The sequence below is a fragment of the Cottoperca gobio genome, chromosome 10, assembly GCF_900634415.1.
Source record: "Cottoperca gobio chromosome 10, fCotGob3.1, whole genome shotgun sequence".
Lineage (NCBI taxonomy): Eukaryota > Metazoa > Chordata > Actinopteri > Perciformes > Bovichtidae > Cottoperca > Cottoperca gobio.
The window spans coordinates 8585708-8608110 of NC_041364.1; the positions used below are offsets into that span (position 1 = coordinate 8585708).

The 22403-nt window shown below is 39.9% G+C and overlaps 2 protein-coding genes and 1 non-coding gene across 4 annotated transcripts; 2 read left to right on the forward strand and 1 right to left on the reverse strand.

Moving 5' to 3' along the window:
- The first annotated feature begins 2606 nt into the window (after positions 1-2606).
- On the forward strand, positions 2607-2679 carry trnav-uac (transfer RNA valine (anticodon UAC)). The gene has a single exon. It is a non-coding gene; the product is annotated as a tRNA-Val (tRNA).
- A 2265-nt stretch (positions 2680-4944) lies between these two features.
- cstf2 (cleavage stimulation factor, 3' pre-RNA, subunit 2) lies at positions 4945-15601 on the forward strand. Of its 2 annotated transcripts, XM_029440999.1 has the most exons (14): positions 4945-5104; positions 5339-5417; positions 5960-6129; positions 6237-6373; positions 8289-8408; positions 8564-8689; positions 9134-9275; positions 9975-10034; positions 12441-12540; positions 13048-13247; positions 13945-14069; positions 14674-14757; positions 15063-15223; positions 15334-15601. In XM_029440999.1, the coding sequence occupies exons 1-13, from the start codon at positions 5008-5010 to the stop codon at positions 15186-15188; spliced, it is 1566 nt and encodes a 521-aa protein (XP_029296859.1). In that variant the 5' UTR covers positions 4945-5007; the 3' UTR covers positions 15189-15223; positions 15334-15601. The 2 variants fall into 2 exon arrangements, with proteins under 2 accessions (XP_029296859.1, XP_029296860.1); XM_029441000.1 differs by lacking the exon at positions 9975-10034.
- On the reverse strand, positions 15598-22359 carry nox1 (NADPH oxidase 1). The gene is made up of 13 exons (XM_029440997.1): positions 22205-22359; positions 21714-21809; positions 21512-21622; positions 20960-21044; positions 20104-20249; positions 19819-20012; positions 19324-19450; positions 19003-19095; positions 18679-18920; positions 17514-17676; positions 17208-17354; positions 16997-17121; positions 15598-16594 (listed from the first exon to the last, which is right to left on the reverse strand). The coding sequence occupies exons 1-13, from the start codon at positions 22247-22249 to the stop codon at positions 16468-16470; spliced, it is 1701 nt and encodes a 566-aa protein (XP_029296857.1). The 5' UTR covers positions 22250-22359; the 3' UTR covers positions 15598-16467.
- Positions 22360-22403: the final 44 nt, after the last annotated feature.

The following is a 22403-nucleotide window of genomic DNA, read 5'->3' on the forward strand; positions in this document are numbered from 1 at the left end:
TGTTCTTGGTAGCAACGCCAGTTCACCATAGCCTGGCAGCCTCCTACCTGCGTCCATCCCTGTAAGAAGAGAAGGATGCACATACATGAGTGTGAGCAGGAACAGTTAAAGGTGCCAAAATAAATTATGTTTACGTTCAGTGCTATGGTCCAAAACACGTGTAAATCATTGAGGTCTAACAAACGCGTTGAAACCTTTTTCCTCCTCATAAATCACTCGCTAATTAACTTGCTAACAGTCTTCTTCTTCCTTGTCTTTGCTGACGCATGCTGCGTTTCTGGGCGCATTAGTGCCCCCTGTAGATCAGAGGAATAGTATGAAACCATTGGCAGCGATCTGCATTACGTTACCCGTGTGCACTATGCGTACAAATGCGTCCTCTTGCACTTAAACTGGTGAAGGTAACGGGCCAACAACCTTAGCAAGGAGCCGACAAAGCCAACAAGAAGAACAAATCAGCTCTATAAAAGTTGAGGAAGGAAATGTATTCAACATGTTTGTTAGACCTCAAGGATACACACAACTGTGATTTTGTTAAGAAACACTGAATCTAATCTCATCTAAATACACTTTTTATTACTTGTAAACTCTGCAGGACACCTTCAAGGCCATTCAATTTAATCCTGATGGAGGGCAGGTCGGGCATCTATTGAGATTTACTAGAACATATTTTATACTCTCTTTAATAACACAATTGTAAGAAATTACTGAAGCAGGACCTCAGCAACAAATGTGCAGCCAAACATACAATATCCCTTCACTATGTCACACCAAGTGGACACTGATTCTATTAAAATGTCAAAAATAAAATCATGAACAACTATTTAGAAACCGCTTCAACTGACGTAGAGGCATATTGTTTCTGGAAGCAAACCTACGTTTTGCTTGATTATATAATCAATCAATCCATTAACTCATTTATCAAGCTACAATGCCAGCTTCTCCAATGGGAAGACCGGACGATTAACTGATCAAGCAAAGAAAATAATAATAGTTCGATGTAGCCCTACATGGATATTTCACATTTGCACATATACTTTCATTTTCCATTCAAAATGTTTATTTTGAATTCCAAATATGGAATTTGACACCAGTAAATAATCATTATTGTGTTCTAGTATCACATGCACATATCGTATTTCAGTCAAATTCTGAGCTTGTTAAGTAGAGGTCATCATGCCCACATATGAATCTGCCTTGTCTATTAATTCTGGCCCGCTGTGTTGTAGCTCTGGCTTCCTCTCAAGGTGTGCTATTGTGGCCCACATGATAAACAGATGCAGCTGTCATCCCCACATTTGACCAACGCAGCCTTACTGCCCTTTCTTCACTATAAGGAAGCTGGAGTGGCTAAAAATGGAAGGACGATGAAGAAGGAAAACCTTTTTAAGAGAGAAAGGAGAATAAACTATTTGGTGTAAAAATTGTAGGACGGAAAAAGGTGATCACGGATTTCAGACCCCACACTAGTAAACTAAGTAGAGAAGAAATTTAGAGAGACTTTGACACACAGCCCGGACACCAGAGCAGCAGTTAGCAGAAGAATTGTGACCGTGTGGCTGATAAATTTCAGTTTTGATCCATTTGATGCAGAGACCACAGCAGCAACACCTGCAGATGTAACTGATAGAATCACACAGTGCAGGAGCGCTGAGGAATGAGCGCTGTTACATGCATAGATGATAGCAGTTTGAAAACACAGATGTATGAGGAGATGGTGATGCAGGTCTATGAATATGTTGTCCAGTTTATAGCCTTTATTCTGAGCTGGACTAATGACCTTGCATTAATAAAAGGGAGAAGTGGCTGGCCTATAGCAAAGGAGCTTGAAACGGTTGATCACATTTGGAAACGTGTTTAAGAAATTCTATATTTTGGTCATGTTGTTACTCTCTGCAGTGATATTTTGTTAAAATGCCACACACAACCAGCGATGTGTAATGTTTAAACCTTCGAGGTTGGCTGAGCATCAGTTTAAAATACTAAACATAAACAAAACAGTCTACTTTGGTTATTACAGTGCAGTTGGTGTAGGCTATATGTGATTTATTTAAGTGTCATGTCTCACTCTCTTGGTAAATTCAGCTTCATGACAAAACATATATTACAAAACATATTTACAGAAGGAAACCAAGGATGTACGATTTATCAGACAGTGTCTTGCTTCATGTGAAACGACATTTTACCGCAAGTTTAAAATTGCAAACACTCTGTCGGTCCCTTGCTGGGTGGATAAGCAAAGTCAGCTTTTTAAACTACAAACGCAAATCCTTACGCCTCAATATGTCAGCTGCAGTGCATGCAGACGGCAGGCTGGAGACACGGACAAATGCAGGCGACTTCATAGCTGGCATCTCGGTTGCTGCATGTTAGCTATCGTACCGTGTGGTCGGCCACAAAAGCAAAACGTCCCAAGAGGGCTCCACTCGCAACTGAAGCAAAAACACCAGCAGCTAAGACGTAACGCTAGCTGACCGATATTTCACTAAACCGCAGCTACGAAGCAGAGAGCTAAAGCTTATCTTTACATGAAGGTGCAGTGAATGTCAACGGACTCTACTGTTGGTACAGTATAACTATAGATCTGCTGACAGTCCTGGTGCGTTGGTTCCATAGTGTAGCGGTTATCACGTCTGCTTTACACGCAGAAGGTCCTGGGTTCGAGCCCCAGTGGAACCAGATTGCTTTTCTGTCCTCACAATGCTTTCTGCTCTTTACTGATCATCGTCTTCAAATGAAATAAATCGTTCGCAATTGAATTAAAAAACGATAGAATATAATCTCCATTAATTGGACAAAATTAGAATACACTAAATGCCAATTTAACCTCTAAAATCTAACGCAAGTACAACAGATAAATCATTAATTCTACCTTAAAAAGCATAACCCATTTTTCTCCATTTCCTTTTTCATTGAATTATTATTATTATATTATTATGATATTTAGTAAGTAAGTAAAACTTTAATTATGTAGTACTTTTCAAAACCATTGTTACAAAGTGCTTCACAGTTAGAAAAAGAAGATAAAGGCATTTCAATAAACAAATGTTACAAACACTAGCAAGAGTAGTTTGCCGCTGTTTGCTATCTCCATGTAACTGGTGTTTTAAAAGCATACATTAACAATGGATGTGATCCATAAATCTTTTATATTTTTCAAAGTTGGTGCATTTAAAAAATTAAAAAAGATCAACCTATAAAGAAGCTAAACTAAAGATGATTATGTGGCATGGCACAAAAACTCAGGCCTCCAACTTGCTGGTAAGCCCAAAATCAATCATTTATATAACTAGATCTATGTCAAATATTAAGGTATATTGACTTTAAGATTGCGCAACCATACTCCTTGCATCAGATCATAATATGTTGATATCTTTGTATGTACATACCACCACAGTCTGATCAGTTGTTTCATGACCCGTGGCCTACAGTGCCCACCACATTTCTTGGCATAAGAGACTACTGATGACATTCAAGATCAGAAATGCTGCCCTGAGCAAACCCTCATAGCAAATCCATACTGATGTATAGTATGTATACATGTACCAATAAAAATGCAGTTTGTCAACATAAAACTAAGCAAAATAATGTCCAAAATAATTCGACACAAAGCAACGAAAGATGACAAAAATACCAAATTGCTACACACCTATTGGCAAATACTGATATTAAACAATTTGCTGATATACTGGCACATCTCTAGAAATTAGTTTATGAGTTTTTGGATATAAACATAGACTAAACAAGCAATTTGTTGAGCAAAATGATGATACAATATTTCTGAAACTATTGGTAATAATATTAATAAATTATAATACAAATCTCTTAATGAATTAATTAGTCTCCTGCCTTAATGGTCACATTTTCTATCACATTTTGGTTTTAAAGAAACCTTGTATATGCAGCCAAAAAACATTAAAGGTTACATGGGCTCTGTTAGGTAATTGTTGTGAGCAAGAAGAAGAGCCTGTCACCTAAACTGGCTGCTAAAAAAGGCTCATGTTATTTTTCTGTGGGATGCATCTTTACTATTTTTATAGCGCCAAGTATTGACCAGACTTGTCTTAAAGTTTTAAAATCACTGTAATTTACGGCCTCTCGTGGCTTAATTAAACAAAGGTGCCTGTAAATGTAAGTGTGAGTAAAACAAATCTGTATTTATATCAAGCAGGAGATAAATAAAGAATTTCTGGACAGTTTTTTTTTTTATAATAATTTTGCATTTATTATTGTATAATATTAATAATAATAATAATAATAATAATACATTTTACTTGTATAGAACTTTTCTATAAACTCAAAGACACTGTATAATCCATATTCTAAATGTATGAATTAAGTGATTCATCATAATTAACTATGGGAACAGGTGTGTGATTATCCAGGTGCACCAGCCACCATATCATACTTTACAACAGGTACATAGGCTACATGGGTCAATTTCGCCAAACATCAATTTCCTGATGACAATGTGTGGATAACCAGTTAATAATTACATTTTTGGTTCATATTAAATACCTTATAACTTACACCTGTCTGGTGTCACTGCAGATCCACACGTTTTACATTACATTACATCATGCTTTACAGAGTTTCACCGTTAACTTTACCAATATTTACTTTACTCACCAGTTATTCTGTTGTAGGAAAAGTGTATTTTCGGATGCACATCTGAGTCACTTGTTTTACTTTCAGCTGTCACGGTGCTTAAAGGCGGTCGAGAGAAGTAGCTAACCGCGTACAACAGCGCCATCTATTTTTCCTAGCAATATGTGCTGACCATTTGTCTGTGTCTGCTCTTCAGTTAATATTTCAAATAATTATTGCTCATTGCTACTTAATTATTAAAAGGACACAACTTCGCCAGCGGATAGTGTCAACTGTCAAGGGGTTAGGAAAGGTCGCACTGTTGGTATTTGAGTGTGGCCTTTTTTTCCTTCCCCCCCACAAACGGATATTGTGTCGATCTAATTCCCCGGTGGTGTCACATTAATTTGTGTCCCCAAAATGGCGAATTTAGCTGCTGCTGCTGCGGCTGCTGCCGCTGCTGCTGTTGCCGCGAATAGAGATCCAGCCGTTGATCGTTCTTTACGATCAGTGTTCGGTAAGTTTGTTGCTGTTACTTGCAGTTATTTTACGATTTTATCTAAGTAAAAAACTAACGGCTAATTAATAAGAGCTAGCTAAAGATAGCCGGCTAGTGTTGCTGTTAGCTTGGCAACGAGGGAACAAACTTAACTTTAGCTACATGAAAAACGAGAAAACTAATCTTCAAAATGAAAAAGATGAATTTATTGTTTATTGTCTTGTTAACGTTATTCATATTTCGTTGTTTTAGTGGGGAACATTCCGTATGAAGCCACAGAGGAACAGCTGAAAGACATATTTTCTGAAGTGGGACTTGTTGTCAGCTTCAGGTGAGTGGAAGAGGGTGCCATTCAAAACATGAGGATCATCCCTCTGTTACCAGGGCATGTGTGTCTCTTAATGTAAACATTGTACGTGATTTGTACGGGCTATCTTCGCAGTTCAAATTGCGTTTCTACTTCAGTTTGAATGTGTATTGGGGAGTATAACACCAGTAAGATATAAGCTGTAAGTGATTCAACATATTGACCCAGGGTAACATACATTGACCTAGGGGGGGAAACCATGAACATGAAGATATTGAGCTGGGGACCATGGATACACTCTCCAAAGCAGTCTTACTCTAAGTTAACTATCATTATGTTAAGTAGAAGTTTTTTAATGGTCAACTATCAGACAAGTCAAGTCAATTTAGTGTCCAGCCCAATATCACAAATCACAAATTTGCCTCGGGGCTTTACAATCTACATACAACAGCCTCTGTCCTCTTCAACCCTCACTTCAACAAAGGAAATACTGCCCAACCAAAAAACGCCTTTAACGTGGGGGAAAAATTGGAAGGACATGATGATATGTGTCTTCTTGCTCTCAGGTTGGTATATGACAGGGAGACAGGAAAGCCAAAGGGATATGGCTTCTGTGAATATCAAGACCAGGAAACAGCCCTCAGTGCCATGCGGAACCTGAACGGGAGAGAGTTTAGTGGTCGTGCTCTCCGTGTTGACAATGCAGCCAGTGAGAAAAACAAGGAAGAGCTCAAAAGTAAGCACATATTTTCGTCATGCCATTTTTTTTCAAACTAAGGTGTTGTATTTGATTTGATTGAGAGATGTTTACGGAAAGTTCTCTGCTAATTCTGTGTTGCACAGGTTTGGGGACAGGAGCCCCCATTATTGAGTCTCCTTATGGAGATACCATCCAGCCACAGGAAGCCCCAGAGTCCATCAGCAGAGCTGTGGCCAGTCTGCCACCTGAGCAGATGTTTGAGCTTATGAAACAGATGAAGGTAGGCAGGTTTTACTGCCTCAATTCTTTATGAGCATGTATTACAGCTTCTTCTTGCGTGGGATTAGTATTTTACAGATCTAATTTACCTATCCTTTATAAACATTTAAAATTGATTAATGCAGCATGAACACCAAAATGATCCTGAGTGGCTAAACCTCATCAGCCCCAGCAGAAAGCTGGCTTTCCCCTCACTGTTTTAAATGAGGCTAATAAGTAAACCGATTGGTCTACCTCACTGTCAATCAACATATCAATAGCCATGGTCCTAATAAGCAAAATGAGCTGTCAAGCGCAATCGTCATGTGTGCTTCAATGTTAGGTTGCAGAAGAGGCTGTAAAGATCTCACTGTATAGTTGACTTTGTTTTTGTTTTTGTATTTGTAAATATTCACATTCTAGTAGTGAGTACAACCTGAGTAAAAGTTACTTAGACTAAATCTTTATTTTACTTTATCAATTTATTTACCAATTTTTGAGGCTGTTGTAGTAACCCTGGTTACTCTGAAAAAGTCATTGTGTAGTACACAATATTTTAAGCCAATGACAGACTTTGAGAGGCTGATAAATAATAATAATAATAATAATAATGATAATAATAATAATAATAATAATGATAATAATACGGTTCACAGGGGGCTAGCAAATGATAGTTGAGAAGAGGTGCGTCTTGAGGCGCGACTGAAATATGGAGAGGGACTGAGAGTCACGGATGTCTTGGGGGGAGGGAGTTCCAGAGCCTGGGTGCTGCCCTGGAGAAGGCTCTGTCTCTAAAGCTGCGCAGCTTGGATTTGGGGGTGGAAAGGAGACCAGCTGTGGTGGATCTGAGGGACCGTGGGGGTTGGTAGGGGGAGATGAGGTCAGTAAGATAGGAGGGGGCTAGGTGGTGGAGGGCTTTGTAAGTGAGGACCAGGAGTTTGTAGTTGATTCGGAGGGAGACAGGTAGCCAGTGGAGTTCTTTGAGTATTGGGGTGATGGGGTACCAAGATTTGGTGTGTGAGGAGTCGGGCGGCGGAGCTCTGGACAGCTTCTATTCTATTTTATTACTATACTATATATGTAGTATTATACATTATTCTCTGGGATTGGTGCATCAATGGCATTTATGTATTATTCTTATGAATTTATGCTTAGATCTTTGTATGCTCTGATGTTTTTGTATAACAGTACAGTATGACGTATAGCAGTGTCTGGCTTTCACAGCTAGTTGGCTTCTGCTACTGCTGTTAAATCAGCCAGAATGTTAAAAACCAAAATGTGATTGAACATACTGAATGTTGCAGAGGCTTTCAAATATTACAAAGTGAAGTTGACGAGAAGACAAATAATGAGGAATCTAAATATTATAGCATTCCCCAAAAGTTATGTTCTCAATCTGTGTGTTTTTAATGCTGCTTACTCTATTTCGTCCCCCAAATTTTGAATCACCTCCAGGATGACAACTGTATGCAGATGCTCCTCCTTCCCTTTCATTAACAGAGGCTGTGCTCTCCAGTATGTCTCTGCGCTCTGCCAGAGAAGCCTTATCTTTGCACATCTGGCAGTCGGCTTCATTAGGCTCAGAAAAACGGCACACTGCAGACACTTTCCCCTCCGACTAGAAAAGTGTTTTGTGGCACCAACGCTTGTGTCAGTAGCTCCATATGCTGATCAGAGTGCGAGTGTTTGGGCTCCGATTCTGATAGCGCAGATATTGTTGCACATCTTTTGTTGAATGTTTTGTGCTGATGCAGCCGCTTTTGGTTGACATGTATCTGAATCATAAGTGGTTAGCGAGAAACTGCAGGGGTTTGCCTAACCTGTCAGGGAAAATGTAAAAGCCTCCAACTTTCTTTCTTTGCTCTGCCCAAATTGTAATTTTTCACAGTGTTGTGATATCACATTTCAAGATTCTGTTTTGTGATTTCTCTCTCCAGCTGTGTGTGCAGAACAGTCCCCAGGAGGCGAGGAACATGCTGCTGCAGAACCCTCAGCTGGCCTATGCTCTGTTGCAGGCCCAAGTGGTCATGCGGATTGTAGACCCTGAGATAGCCTTGGTGAGAGGAGACCAGATCAGTCAAATATTGTATATTCGTGATGTTTATTTGAAGCAAGGTTCATCTGACGGTGACCTTGTCGTAAGTCAAAGGAGCTGAGTGCTAGTCTGCTCTTTTGAACCAGTAGACATTCCTTCCATATACTCCACATGCAGAAAATGCTCCATCGTCAAACACCAGTCCAGCCGCTGATTCCCATTGGGCAAGGTGGAGGAGCACCGCCCCTCAACCCGCCTCCTGCTCTACCCAGCATGCCAGTGCCTCAGCCACAGCAGTCTGTGGTAAGTACAACAGTCTTTCTCTCTAAAGTAATGGTCACATTACACTTCTGTTCTACAAAACAGTCCCGTACGCTGCCCTGAGAAAGGACGTGATGATTCGGCTCCGATGCTGGCAACAAATGATGTACTCAGGGTTTGGGAAATGTTTTTAAGGTTAGGCATATGCTTGAATTCAAATGTGATCTTTGAAAAAATGCTTGATTTTCAATATAATCTGGTGTTTTATCGACACAATCACTTATGTAAACCAAAAATCTTTTTAATATTTGAAATGAAACAATCCCTGCATATATTTATTTTTACTCTGTTATGGTTGTGTGTTTATACTATGACTGTTTTCCTAAAATGAATCTCAATAACTCGCCTTGCTTACAGAACCCCTGTATCACGACACATTTAAAATGTAAGGTTCAAGTATTTATTTTCATTTTGTCACATGATCAGCCTGGAATGCATGTCAACGGAGCACCTCAAATGATGCAGCCCCCCAACATGGGTGTTGTCCCTGGACCAATGCCTGTACCGGGACCTGGGCCGGGACCAGGACCAGCGCAAGGACAAGGACCAGGACCGGCCGGACCCCCAGGTAATCATCAAACTGACATTGATGGTCAATGTGTGAGGTGTGATTATCACTGCTCCCGTTCCTCATGCAGAATGAGCCCGCTGTCTGTGTGCAAATGTTTTAAGGATTATAGTTTTAATATTATGTTTGACAAATAGTTCCACAGTTTTTTCACGATGACAGAAAAGCAAAGATGTGTAATTTGGTCAATTTAAACTGATCTTAAGACCTTTTCAAAACATTTAACCATCTGTAAATTACGATGGCTCATTAGGGATGATTGAAAACAAAATGCAGGGGGAGGGGGGGGGGGGTAATATTCTGGTATAGCTATATATTATTTTTTCTAAAACGCCACAGTACAGTGTTTTATTTAAGCAGATTGCCAAAATAGATTTGGCATAACCGAATTGTATTTTATTTTTAACATAATTTATTCAAAGTGACAACAAACTTTCACTTTCACGCAACACGTGTAAAAATAGCACGTATGTTCACCACACTTTTTTATTTTAACGCTTTGCACATGTCATGCCTCACTGGGATCACTAGGTGTCACCAGAGGTGTGTGTGTGTGTGTACGTGTGTTACGTGTGTGTACGTGTGTTACGTGTGTGTGTGTGTGTGTTGGCCATAAGCACGCGTCAAAATGCTCTTAAGTTCTGCTTTGCTCTCTTGAGTCTTGTGTCTCCTGTTCTTTTCACTTTAATGCTGGCTCAGGAAACCTTCAGCATTCTCCCACAGGATCGTCTGGGCAAGCTGCTATCGAGCGGCCTCAAGGTATCACTGTACTCCCTCAGTTCAGTCAGGTCGTAGGACTGTTATGGAGAGGCCAAATACACAGCACTTCAGGGATTAAGTGTTAGCTTTCTACAGTTTGTTAGACTGCATGTCCGCTACAATCAAATATGTACCCTTTTATTTATTATTTTAAAGTAAGTATTAAGCAGAATATGCTATGTCATAAGGGCATTTGCCGGAATGCAAATGTTTTTGCATGATTACTTTGTGTGTTAACGCGAAGCCAAATGATTTATTATTATTTCAGTTCAACATAAGGTCAAATTGATTTATCTCAGTGGCAATGTCTCCTCTGTTGGATAGTTGATTGTCTTCTGTGAGCTGCAGTAAAATGTGCAGACGTGACTTGGATCAGTGCACAAGTCCCCATTGTGTCGTGAGAATGAACTACAAACTTTGAGTCACTGAAGTGTCTGAATTGTTGGCACCAACAAACATTTTCCATTCTGAGCAGGGCTCGATCTTTACTGGTTTCGCCACCATCTCAAAATACAAAGTAAACCGTCCTGAAGGAAATGCTGGCTGTCCCAATTATAAAATGACTTTTTTCTAAAATAAAATAATTTCCATAATTAAAGGAGATGCATGGCATAAATGAGACCCCATGGCAACGATTAAAAAAGCAATTAGCGAACAGTTTATGGAAAAACGTTTATTACAAATAGGCCTACATATTCATTGATTTGTAGAAATTGCATGAAATACATTTTTTATTGAAACTTTGTGTTACTTTTTTTGTTTGTTATAAACGTTAAACACTGAGGGTGTGCGCCTGCATGTGTATTCCGTCCCAAAATGTATTTATCATCCATGTCCCTTAAGTTCAAGCACTGATGCTGACGGACGGACGGTGGTTTGGATGTTTTGTCCTCAACATTTAACAGAAGAGATGCATTAAAACCTCCGCGTCTATATTAAATTACTTTGACTCTGGCGGTTACTTTTACAGAGTCTTCTATTCGTAGTGTGGGAAAGTTTGGAAGAGACTTGAGCTCTCATAGAGCCGGACGGACGGATGTGGAGTGGACCACACGAGATGTAACATAGATGTTGAGGCCACATGTTGCAGATGTTGGGATGGAGGCACGTTATTTGCCTGTTCTCATTTTCTGTGTTTCCGTGCTTTTACCACGGCACTGCAAGTTCAGGTGCGACTCATTTTGATTGTAAAGAGTTTCTCACAGTTGGTAAAGATAATATTTATGAATGTGTTGCCAGGATAAAGATGAAAACAGGGATTTGACATATAAGGAGAGGTCTGTCGTTATATCTTTGCCGAGTCAGTTTTAATGGCAGTCATTAGTTGTCACATTTGTCTTTCTCGCTAATGGAAGTAAAGCCTTTCTGTTTAATCTGAGTCAGTTCACAATGACATGACATTGTGAACTGTGCTTTCAAGCTGCACGTTACCTTTTAAGGTATCTTGAAAATGAAGCTTCATGGCTCTTCTCTTGTTTGTGTTCGTCAGTTGTCCCAAAATCAGTCTCATTTCTTGCCATTTCTCCACACAACAGTTCCACTGACAACAGCAGCTCACACGTCCTTTTTCCATCAATTTCTTCTAGCTGCTCCTTGCCCTGTGCTCTCCTTCCAGTCATCTGTATAACAGGATGCAGTGAAATGTAGTAAAATAAATCCATATTTATGAATCAGTCTAAAATCGGCCAAACCAACCATTTTTCTCCCCTCAATGAATGTTTGCCAGCCGAAATAATCATTACATCCTTCTAACATGTTAAATGAGCCACTTTTACACAGCCTTAACACAAGTTAAGTGTCTCAGTGTCTTAACTTAAGCAATCTCATTCTTTCACAGCTCAACTGACAGCAGATTTGACACATGCCTTGTTAGTGAACGTTTTACAAATATCGTGCCCCGTTGTTTACTCTGCGTAGTATCGCTGTATTGTGTAGGTATTCATGCTATTTGATGTTTACTGAATACTGACGCATCCGTTGTACTTGGTCTTCTCTCTGCATGCCTCCCGTCATGACGCCAACATAACACCAGAGTTACAAGACTCAAGTAGGAAAATATTCTCAAGTCAGGACTCTCATATCTGTGTGGGAATAGAAGTGTTTAATGTATTTCACACACTTATAATCTCCCTCTTAATGTTGATGGAATTGTTTTCCTGCATTTTTTGTGTTCGTCATCACTCTCCTGATATCTCCCTGTCTGTTGTGACCGCTCACTGTGTACTTCCCCCAAAACAGCTCTGCTTGTTTCCTGAGATATCTAACTTGCACAAACGCTCTCCTTTTTATAGTCGTGTGTGGTTTCCCTTACCTGGAGTTTCTGCCTTTTGTTAATGGATTGGTCATGAAACATTTCCTGCTCAGTGAATGTTATGTTGGTTGACTGTATGATTGTCTTCCTCTCAGGACCAGGCGGCATCCCCCCCAGAGGCCTGCTGGGAGATGGTCCTAATGACCCCAGAGGAGGAACTCTGCTGTCCGTCACTGGAGAGGTCATCGACCCCAAGTAAGTTCAGCCACATCACATTAAACGGTTCACCCCAAAATCAAAAGTGCATTCTTTCCCTCTCATCCTCCACCTTGTTTTGAGCAGTTTCATGTAGGAACTATTTTCTTTCGAACTACACCGACCAACGAGTGAACACCTAACTCCATGAGTTAGGCGCACGCTTCCTTCTGCACGGTGATACGGTAGCAGCTGCTTCCTGAGAAATGCAAAGAGGAGAAACTAGTGTATCTTTAGCAAATTATCTATTATACATATGAAATTTCGCAGCTGCATTTTTGATGAACCAGTGACGAATGCATTGAGATTCCCGTCACTGCTTGTTTTGCCAGTTGAATACTTTTAATGTGAAGCAGCAGCAAATGCTCCCTTTGCATTAGCAGTGGAATAATACAGCTCTTACAGTGACAGAGACAAATGTTGGCCAATAAAAAATCAACTCGATATGTAATTGTGCGAGTTTTAACTTGCTAAAGATTTAATTGCTCTTATATTTGTTTGTATTAGCCGGGCTTACATGGCAGCTCCACCAACCCACCAAGCCCCACCTGTACACATGCCCCCAATGGCAAGTGGACCCCCTCCGGATATGAGAGGCCCTCCAATGGACATGAGAGGCCCACCCATGGGTGAATCACGAAACATGATGGGTGACCCCAGAGGGCCCCCGATGATGGACCAACGCGGACCCCCGATGGAAACCAGAGGTAGCTGCTTTGTTTGTAACAGGAGTGCAAACCACTAAGGATGATTTAGTTAAGATAGTGGTTTAGCGCCTTGAGATTGCTTTTAGCTTGGAAAGGCGCTTTACAAATAAAATGTAAGTAAACTTTCTTTATAAAGCGCCTTTCGAAACCAGAGTTACAAGGTGCGGTACAACGGATTGTATTGTGGTTACACCTATATTTAGTTCCTTTTATTCCTAAAGGTCATCCGTGTCACAATGTTTCTAGAAGAAAACAACATGTCTGTCTTCTACAAACACACCTTTTTACAGTTGTGGGTGTTAATGTTTCATGTCATGATGAACTTTCTTTGACTCATGATGAATCAGTTTTTTTTAACCAAATCATCGTTTGGTAAAACCCTTAAACTGCTCTTATACAACACATCCAGGTCATGGAATGAAATGTTGGAAAACCAATTGCATTTATTTTGAATTGTGGTATTGACTTCTGCTGCATAAAGCACTTGTTTTCACTGTCATACTCATTCTGAATACTTGCACACACTCTGCCATGTTTGTGTTAACCTTCTTTACCTTTTTACTACCACATACAACGCCGCTTTGCTGTCGCCGAGGCTAAGACTTTGCCTTAAACAATTTGTTTCTTTGAACACTACAAGGATTCACTCAACATTCAGCGAGATGTGAACGTTAAGTGTGGTTATGTCTCTCTGCAGGTCGTGACCCGAGGGCGATGGACACTCGTGGTCCAGTGGCGTCTCAAAGGGTTCCCATGGCGGCAGGAATGCCGGGCCCGGTTCCTCATAGCATGGCGCCGAACGCTCCTCCACCTGCGAGACCGGTAACCGCTGCGTCCAATGTCTTTGTCTATGTCGGCTGTTTGCTTTTGTTTTTCTTTAGGTTATGAAACTGGCTACATGCAATTTATAAATAAAAAGACTAATATGAGAAAAGAGAATACAGTCCATAAATTGTCACAAGAAGTTTGAATCTCCACCGTTTACCAATTATTAGACTATAAATACTGATTAGATAAACTAGAGCTGTAGCAAGTCAACAGACTGAAAAATAATTTTGATAAACTTTGATAATAGATTAATCGTTTAATTAAGATTTCCTGCGTTTGTGTGTTTTATATCATATTAAACCGAGTTCTTTGGGTTTTAGACAAAACAAGACCTGTTAAGACATCGCCTTGGACTTTGAGAAATTAGGATAGACATTTTTCACTATTTTCTGACCAAACTATGAATTATTTAATCTAGAAAATAATCAGCAGATTAATCCATAATGAAAATAACTGTTTACTTATAACATTTACTTCTTACATAAAAAAAAACCGCATTGTAAAAGTCATGTGAATATGACTGTGCAAGGGAAATCGGTGCTTTCCGCTCAAAGTGGATAATCATTACCCCCTGATGAGCGTTGCGTGTGTCCTGCAGGGTCCTGGTAACTCTGGTGGTCCTCCATCGGGAGGAGGCTTCAGTCCGGGGCAGAGCCAGGTCTCCACACAGGACCAGGAGAAGGTGGGTGTCACTTTATCTATCAGCAGCTTGTTAAAGTGCCCCCGAGCAAAATGCTAATCCCCTATTGTGCATTCTCATTCACTGATTGAAAGTCATTCTGAGTATGTGTTACCAGAGGGGGGGGGGGGTGTTGGGGTTATAAGTGATGTTTTAACACAACAATGGCTTTTTATGGAGGAATTCTGACTTCCCTGTTACCAAAGAATGCAGGTGAACTTTACTGGAGAAATCAATACGTTTTGTTGATTTGTGGACACAAAAGCACATTTTACTTCCTGTATGACATTATTTTGTCCCTCCTTTAGGCTGCCCTGATTATGCAGGTGCTGCAGCTGACCCCAGAACAGATCGCCATGTTGCCCCCGGAGCAGCGGCAGAGCATCCTCATCCTCAAAGAGCAGATTCAGAAGACCGCAGGAGGGGCTCCTTAACAGTCTGACTGAGGAAAAACTTAAAAAGGTTTCAGGTGATGAAGCTTCTTAGTTTCTTCCAGCAAATCCTCTGGTTCTGAAGCGTTCTTGTATCGTCAGAGCAGACACGTTATTCCTCCTCCAACATTTATCATTTTGATTTCAGGACTCAAACGGCTCCACCCGGAAGACGTCTCATGTTAGTTTGGAATATTGTATAGTTGTTTTTTTTAATCCTATTGTCTGTTTTCTGTATGAAAGAGTCAGGTTGGTGCTGTAGATTCATTTGAGTGGATGATGAATGCTGAACAGTTGAAGAGAGGATTGCCACGAGGTTTCATCCTTTTTCCTCCAAAGCCCACTGTTTTCATGTTCTCGGCTCTGGAAACTGTTTGTCTGGATATTGTTTTGTCAATAAAGCAAACACAAACACATTGTTGTATTCATTTATTTAAAATGTGTATGGAATTATATACAAGACAGGGGATTTAAAAATAGCAAATCCACGTCCTTGGAGGATGATTAACCGACATGGCGGGAAGTCTTCCTCCTATTCTCGTCACTCTGATAAGGAAATACCAGCAAAGTTTATGGTTATTATAACCCTTGTCTGTTTCCTTAACCAGTAAAACTTCAGGAAGGTGTCATAAGATGAAGAAAATTACATTTACATTATTAACAGTGTAAGATTTGCTGCTTTTCTTATTTAATAGTAAAGTGAATAGAAAATAGAACTCAGACATTAACCTGGGATTTGGGAAACCATGATGGGCAAATTCTTAATTATTTTTGGAAATTCACAAAGAATTGCTGCAGTAGATGATTGAATAATGGAAATAATTGGCTACAGCCATTGTAAAATACGATATGAATCCAAAAATATTCAAGTACATAGTGTCATGATTCATAAAAAAATCTGAATAAAAAGGTAGTTTTCCACAATGCGCTCACAAGTGTACTATAGGAGACAAAACCTTTTGAGGTCCTGATGTCTTAACAGTCAAATAAAATCCATATAATCGATAGATTAATAAGTAAACGTCTGAGTGTAATTGACCCTATAAACCCTGCGTCATCGTGGATTATGAGGCCATGACTCATGGTTGAAAACGTGAAGAGTCGTTCCCTGAGTAATGTTGAAAAACAGCATGCTCTGCCCCTTTCAGTGTGCAGCGTAATTTAAAGTGTCAAAACACACCCAGCTAGTGCTCAAACAATTATCCACAGTGAATGAAACTTTCCACCAACTGTTGACTTTCACAAAACCCAAATTATTTCCTGTTGTTTGGGAGTTTTTCACTCAGAAGTTCTCCTTGTTGAAGTAAAATTTGGTCTTCCGGGGATCCACGTCTGAGTATTTGGCACATTTCTTCTCCAAGACTTTTGCTAGAACTGCAGGGCCACACAAGAAGGTTCCCACCACAGACCTGAAAACATGAGTTTAATGTGAGAAGCGTATAAAGGACAATACACTTAAGTAAAAGTACTTGAGAACTTTCTACCACAGTGTATATAAAGTAGTTCAAAAACTAGCTCCACCTTGAGCAGCCACATTGATGCATCATTAAACCTATTAATATTTTCTACAGAGCTAGTCATTTTACTTTTGATACTTAAAGGAATACTTGACTCCCAAAATGATCATTTGTATATCAATAACACAGGGTGAGTAATTAATATTCACATTTTCATTTTGGGTTAGTTTTTTGTTGTTGTTGCTGATATTGCCTTTGCTCTTTAACTTGGATTGCGTACACAGAACTTTTACATTGTTACAATCAGCTGTATTTAAATAAGGTATTGTAAAAAGAGGATTTATTTTTTCTCACGTGGGGTTTTCTTTGCGGACTTGTTCGAACTCCTTGTCCCACTCGGGTCTGCCATAGTGAGTTTTCTGTTTGAGCCCAGTGACCACATCTGTGTCCTCATCATGGTGAACCACGACGTGAGTAATCTGTGACAACATGTGGGGGGGAGAGATGAATAAAACAACATGAAAAGCTAACTGGACTTTGTTCTGTGACTGATTCACACACTCACATGGCTTTGATCCCATCCGGTCAGATAGAGTTTGTAGGTGAGGAAATCCCCCATTCCTCTCGCCTCCATCTCTTTCTCCAGCACCTGCAGGAGGTCAGCAAACCACTCGAAGGCATGGGTTTCCCGGCAGAGCCAATAAAAGTAAATCTGAAACCAGGAAGCAGAACCACGTTACACAATGATCCTCTTACGAAAGAGCCGCTGATGACTAGTGAAAACGCACCGTGTTCTTTATTTAAGAGACAATAACAGGATTTACAGGTTTAAATGTCCAAAGCTGACTGATTGGTACGTTTTGGTCCTTACCTTTCGGGTGCGTAGTTTAGGGTTGGAGATTTTGAATTTGTACCAGATGGATTTGAGGATGGAGGCGAAGGGGGTGATTCCGATGCCGGCACCGACCAGCATGCTGACCTCGTAGTCAAATACGTCCTCACTGGCTGTGCCAAACGGTCCGTCCACCCCCATTCTGAGGAACAACGATAAATCAGTCGAGGAAGAAGTATTCAGATCTTAAGTAAGAGTAGTAATACCACAGTGCATCTTATATATTATATTATTGGATTAGAATGATTGATGCCTCACTTTAATGTTGCAGCTGGTAAAATGACTGTATATACTGCTGGGCTGCTTTAAACACATCATAATGTGTTAGCTGAATTATATTTTTGCATTAATAATCTGAATCTGCAAAGTAAAACAAGTACAATATTTCCCTCTGAGACGTAGTGAAGTAGAAGTAACCTAAAATGGAAATACTCAAGTACAGGTACCTTAAAACTGTATTTAAGTACACATACTTCCACCAATGCAATAAATAAACTTAGCAGGAAACAAACAACTACAGGTGAAAAAAGTGTTCCAATTTAATGTTACTCAACCTGTAATCATTTTACTTTATGTATTTTGTATTTGGCGTTGTTGTGGGCACAGACGATAGAAGTTCTTCTAATCGTCTTAATACAAAATTCATTCTTGACCTTGAAAAACAGCATCTGAGAATATAAAGTTTCCTATTCTTTCAATGCTTATTTAAGGGACAAGTATGCAGCGATGGAATAATGCCACATACTACACTATTTATAGTGGTTTGAGTCTCCCGTAACTAGATTTGATTTAGATGATCTGAGGGAGCTGCAGGCAGTTTGACAGAAAACTAGCTCAGGTTTTGGCATTGTGCAGCGCGGCACTGGATCCAAATCAGTCTCAAGAGGACATGGTAAATAGTGATTTAAGCAAAAACAGTAAATTGGGTAATTCCTTTCACACAAACAACCCAAGAAAAGGAGCTAAATGCCAGAAAACTGTCCTCTTCCTACCGTGTTGACTTAATTAATGTCTCCACTAACTTCAGTTCTCTCTATGTATTTAATACTTGACTCAATACTGAAACTTAAAAAGTAACTGTCTTGACATCTGTGTGTTGTTGAATGTCCAATAAACACAGTTTGTAGGGAGATAAATGACTCACTTGGGTCCCTGTGCTCCCTCTGGCAGCTTCTGCATGATGTCTATGAGTTTGTCAGTCCAGTCTCCGGCCGAGCGGATGTGGACGCTGAAGAAATCCTCCTCGGGGGCGGAGGTCATGGTGAACGGGTGCCACTCCAGCTCGGAGATGGCCGGGCAGTTGAGGAAGATGTACTGACCCACATCCATTTTGAAACCGTCCTTCACCATCTGCAGCTCCAGCACCTTGGACGGATGCATCACGATCTGAAAGTTAAAAACAATTAAAAAAAAGCAAAACAGGTGAAATCACCGTCACTAAAACAACCCAGTCGTGAATCGAACGTACCTTCCTGTATTGGACTTTCTGCATGTAACGGATGAAACGCAGCAGACGTTCACAGACGTACAGAATCATTGGGCCGATCACCCACCACCAGGTCTAAAAAAAAGAAAGAGAAATATGATTTTACAAATCACAAATAATGCGCTTATTTGCACTTGTAGTACTTAATTAAAGATATTAGTAATAGTTTCACAGGTTGAAAAATGTACCTTTGCAATCAGGGATCAAACAATGCATAAACATGTGCAATGGACTCTGAAGTAAACACTTGTCTGGAAGATGATGAAAGAAACATTATAATAAAGTGTTTTTTTAAAGACAAACCTGCGCGGGCCCTCCTCCAAACTTAGGGATGGGACACTCAGGAATGCGTCCCCATTCAGCGCTGCGGTCTTTACATAAGGTGTAGTTGTGCGGTGGATCTGTTGTCAGTTGTTTCCTCACGATGAACCTGAAGATGGAACAGACGAGTGAAACCCACGTGCAATAAACAACAATGTTTTTTTCCCCCCCCCCCTCACAATATTTTAATTAAAATGTTTAACACCATGCAATACAGCCTTCCACATTCAGATACACAACATAAAAGTGTTGCATTGACACAAAACAAAGAATTAAAACAAGAATGCTCCTCCTGTCATTTCCCAAAAACATGCAAGTTATCCTTTTCTAATGGAAGCATTGATAACATCCGCCTCATCCATTGAGCAGTGCTTGGTCTGTGAAGCTTTTCTATAACAGAGTAATACATGCAAGCTGAGGTGTATTCATGCTTCTTTGTTTTTAAAAGAAAAGAAATGCCGAGACGTTTCCGCTTACCCGGCTCCGTGAATCACGAGACCAGCGAAGAAGACGACGAAGAGATGATGGGTGTACCAGAAGACTTCAAAGTAGCTGCGTCTGATGAACTCCATGGAGGAGGTGATGATGAGGATGAGGGCCAGAGTGATGATGACCCCTGTGATGCCAGCGATGGAGGTGAAGACGAGGAAGGTTGGAGACTGCTGCGCATCCTGAGGCACAAGAGGAAGAAGCAGAAGAAAGTCACAACGTGGACACATGAAATATAATATAATATATATATATATTGTACGGATAACTTACGGTGTCTGTTCTGCGCATTGGGTTCAGGTAGGTCGTGTTTTCTGTGTCCTCCAGGTCGGACAGAGCGGTGCTGAGTGTATCGTAAACTCCTCGTCTGCTGTTGTTGTACCACTCCAAGTTCAACAGATGGGCGATCAGATGAACGGCTGAACAAAGAGAGCGATGTGTTACTGCTGATGCATGATTTCATTATACATACTAAGACACTTTTAGATGCTGCTGCAATGTTTATTGATGTGTATATATATATATATATATATATATATATATATATATATATATTCATGCCGTAAATAAGGGTACTTTTTTTATCATTTAGTGGGTTTTATTTTCCATCTTATGTTATGCATTATATGTATTTTCATCTTATTTTATGCATTGTTTTATCTTATTTTACTATTATTATCAAGTGGATTTGTTTTCCATTAACTTGGCATTCTACCCCTGTTTTAAGGTTAATTTTATGTCTATTTCCCTTATTGTAAAGCACTTTGTACTGCATTTCTTTAGCAAACTATCTGATCTGATAAACACTGATAAGCTACGGGACGGGTCAGGCACGTTTGCAAAGTGTGGGATATAGTAAACAATGCACAAAGTATATTGTGTTTAGTCAGGGCAGAGAGCACACATAAAAAAAATAACTATTTGAATCTGAATACATTTGATTTATGTTTTGTTTGTCTTTCTTTTATTCTGAAGAAAACTGTCCACCACAATACACCTATGGTATTTTCTCTAAAGCCTTTTTTATCGCTATCTTGAACAGTTATTAGTTATTGTGATCTTTAAACAAAGCATGTTGTCAAAGCAAAGCAAAGAAAAGACTTGAAGAGAAAAGCCATCATTAGTTCACCTGTCATCAGAGCTATCGTGTAAGCCACCAGCTTGTGGAAACTCAGATTTTTGTCCAGTTGTTTCCTCATTGTTCTGCCGCAACACTGAGAAGAAAAAGAATAAGAGGTGTAGTTACACAAAGGAAAACAAAGCTAAAGAACATATTTCCTAAGCAGTAACTGATCCCTACCTCACGTGTCTGCTAAGGGAGGGAGGGGTCGGGAAGGTGTTTTGAATTAAACTAATCGTCTAAATGAGTCAGATATACTGTAAAAAAACAAACATAAAGCTAATACTCCTCTTTGTTTGGCCAATTAAATGTGTTGAAATCGCTCAATATCACAGTGTTGCAGCTCAAAGTCCTTCACTAAGCTAAGAGGAAATCTAAAACGCTTGATAACATTGAAATCAACCTCAAACTGTTCAAGTATATAACTACTTTCCATATAACTACTTAAAGAAATCATTTAATGAAAAGAAAACAAACTAGGTTAGGTTTCCTGGACAAACAGCAGTGAAACTGATTTTTATGACATGAATTAAAGATGATGACATCTCGCCCTGATCTCACCACAAAGGAGCCTCGGAACAGGGACAGCAGGTTCCTGCATACCGGCAGGAGGATCAACATGCAGTTAAAGTTGAGGACAGCGGCTGGAGCTCGGGCCCAGGACAGGGCAGACTGAAATAAAAATATATATATATATCAATACGAGTCTGTTATTATATTGGTCAAACAAACATCTTAGCTGATGTCGATTCTCTTTACTCACCCCTAAAAGATGGCGTGTGTAGTAATATTCTTCATTCAGATCGTAGATAAAGTAATACCAGACGAAGAGGAAGATGTTGATGGCCATCCAGACCACCTGCGAACAGGAGCAATCCCAAAACTCAGCTCAGTCTTTAATTAAAATTCATTTTATTTGAGTTGAAGATGCAGGAGTTTGGACACCGACATGACACATATGCCATGTGCAATATTGTTGTTAGTGTATGTAAATAGAGCTATAATTTGTATTTCTCTTTTTCTCAGAACATTTGCGCAGTAGTAAAATAATAAGAAAAAAAAAGTTTATATCAAAAAGGGTTTTTAAAAACAGTGTGAGCAGCGTGAACACGTGTAGTTCACTACTCCCCCAACACTGAAGGTTGAGCCTGTGTTATCCTACATATGACTAATTAAGTCAAATGAACTGAAGCTGACAATAATGTTTGTTTGTGCGCTTTGAAAATGGAAAGTAAGTAAATAAGAAAGACTCACCAGTATAAGGGATGTAAGCCCATGGTTGATAATCCAGTTACCCATGTCGAGCTCTTTCTTTCAGCCTCACCAGCAGCAGCAGCAACTTCCCTGCATCTTCAGCACGTCTGCGCTCTTACGCTTTCTGCCCCGACTCCTCCCTCCTGAGCAGGTGTAAAGGTGACGCAAGGAAATTAAACTAAAAGGCATGACAATTTGC

Bases quoted from the DNA above. Each gene is read 5' to 3' on its own strand.
- nox1 (XM_029440997.1), bottom strand. From the start codon at position 22,249: ATGGGTAACTGGATTATCAACCATGGGCTTACATCCCTTATACTG. The intron at 21,045-21,511 runs GTGAGATCAGGG...TTTTCTTCTCAG, and splicing joins TGTTCCGAGGCTCCTTTGTG to TGTTGCGGCAGAACAATGAG. The intron at 20,250-20,959 runs GTGAACTAATGA...CTCTTTGTTCAG, and splicing joins CACGATAGCTCTGATGACAG to CCGTTCATCTGATCGCCCAT.
- cstf2 (XM_029440999.1), top strand. From the start codon at position 5,008: ATGGCGAATTTAGCTGCTGCTGCTGCGGCTGCTGCCGCTGCTGCTGTT. The intron at 5,105-5,338 runs GTAAGTTTGTTG...TCGTTGTTTTAG, and splicing joins TTCTTTACGATCAGTGTTCG to TGGGGAACATTCCGTATGAA. The intron at 9,276-9,974 runs GTAATCATCAAA...ATGCTGGCTCAG, and splicing joins AGGACCGGCCGGACCCCCAG to GAAACCTTCAGCATTCTCCC.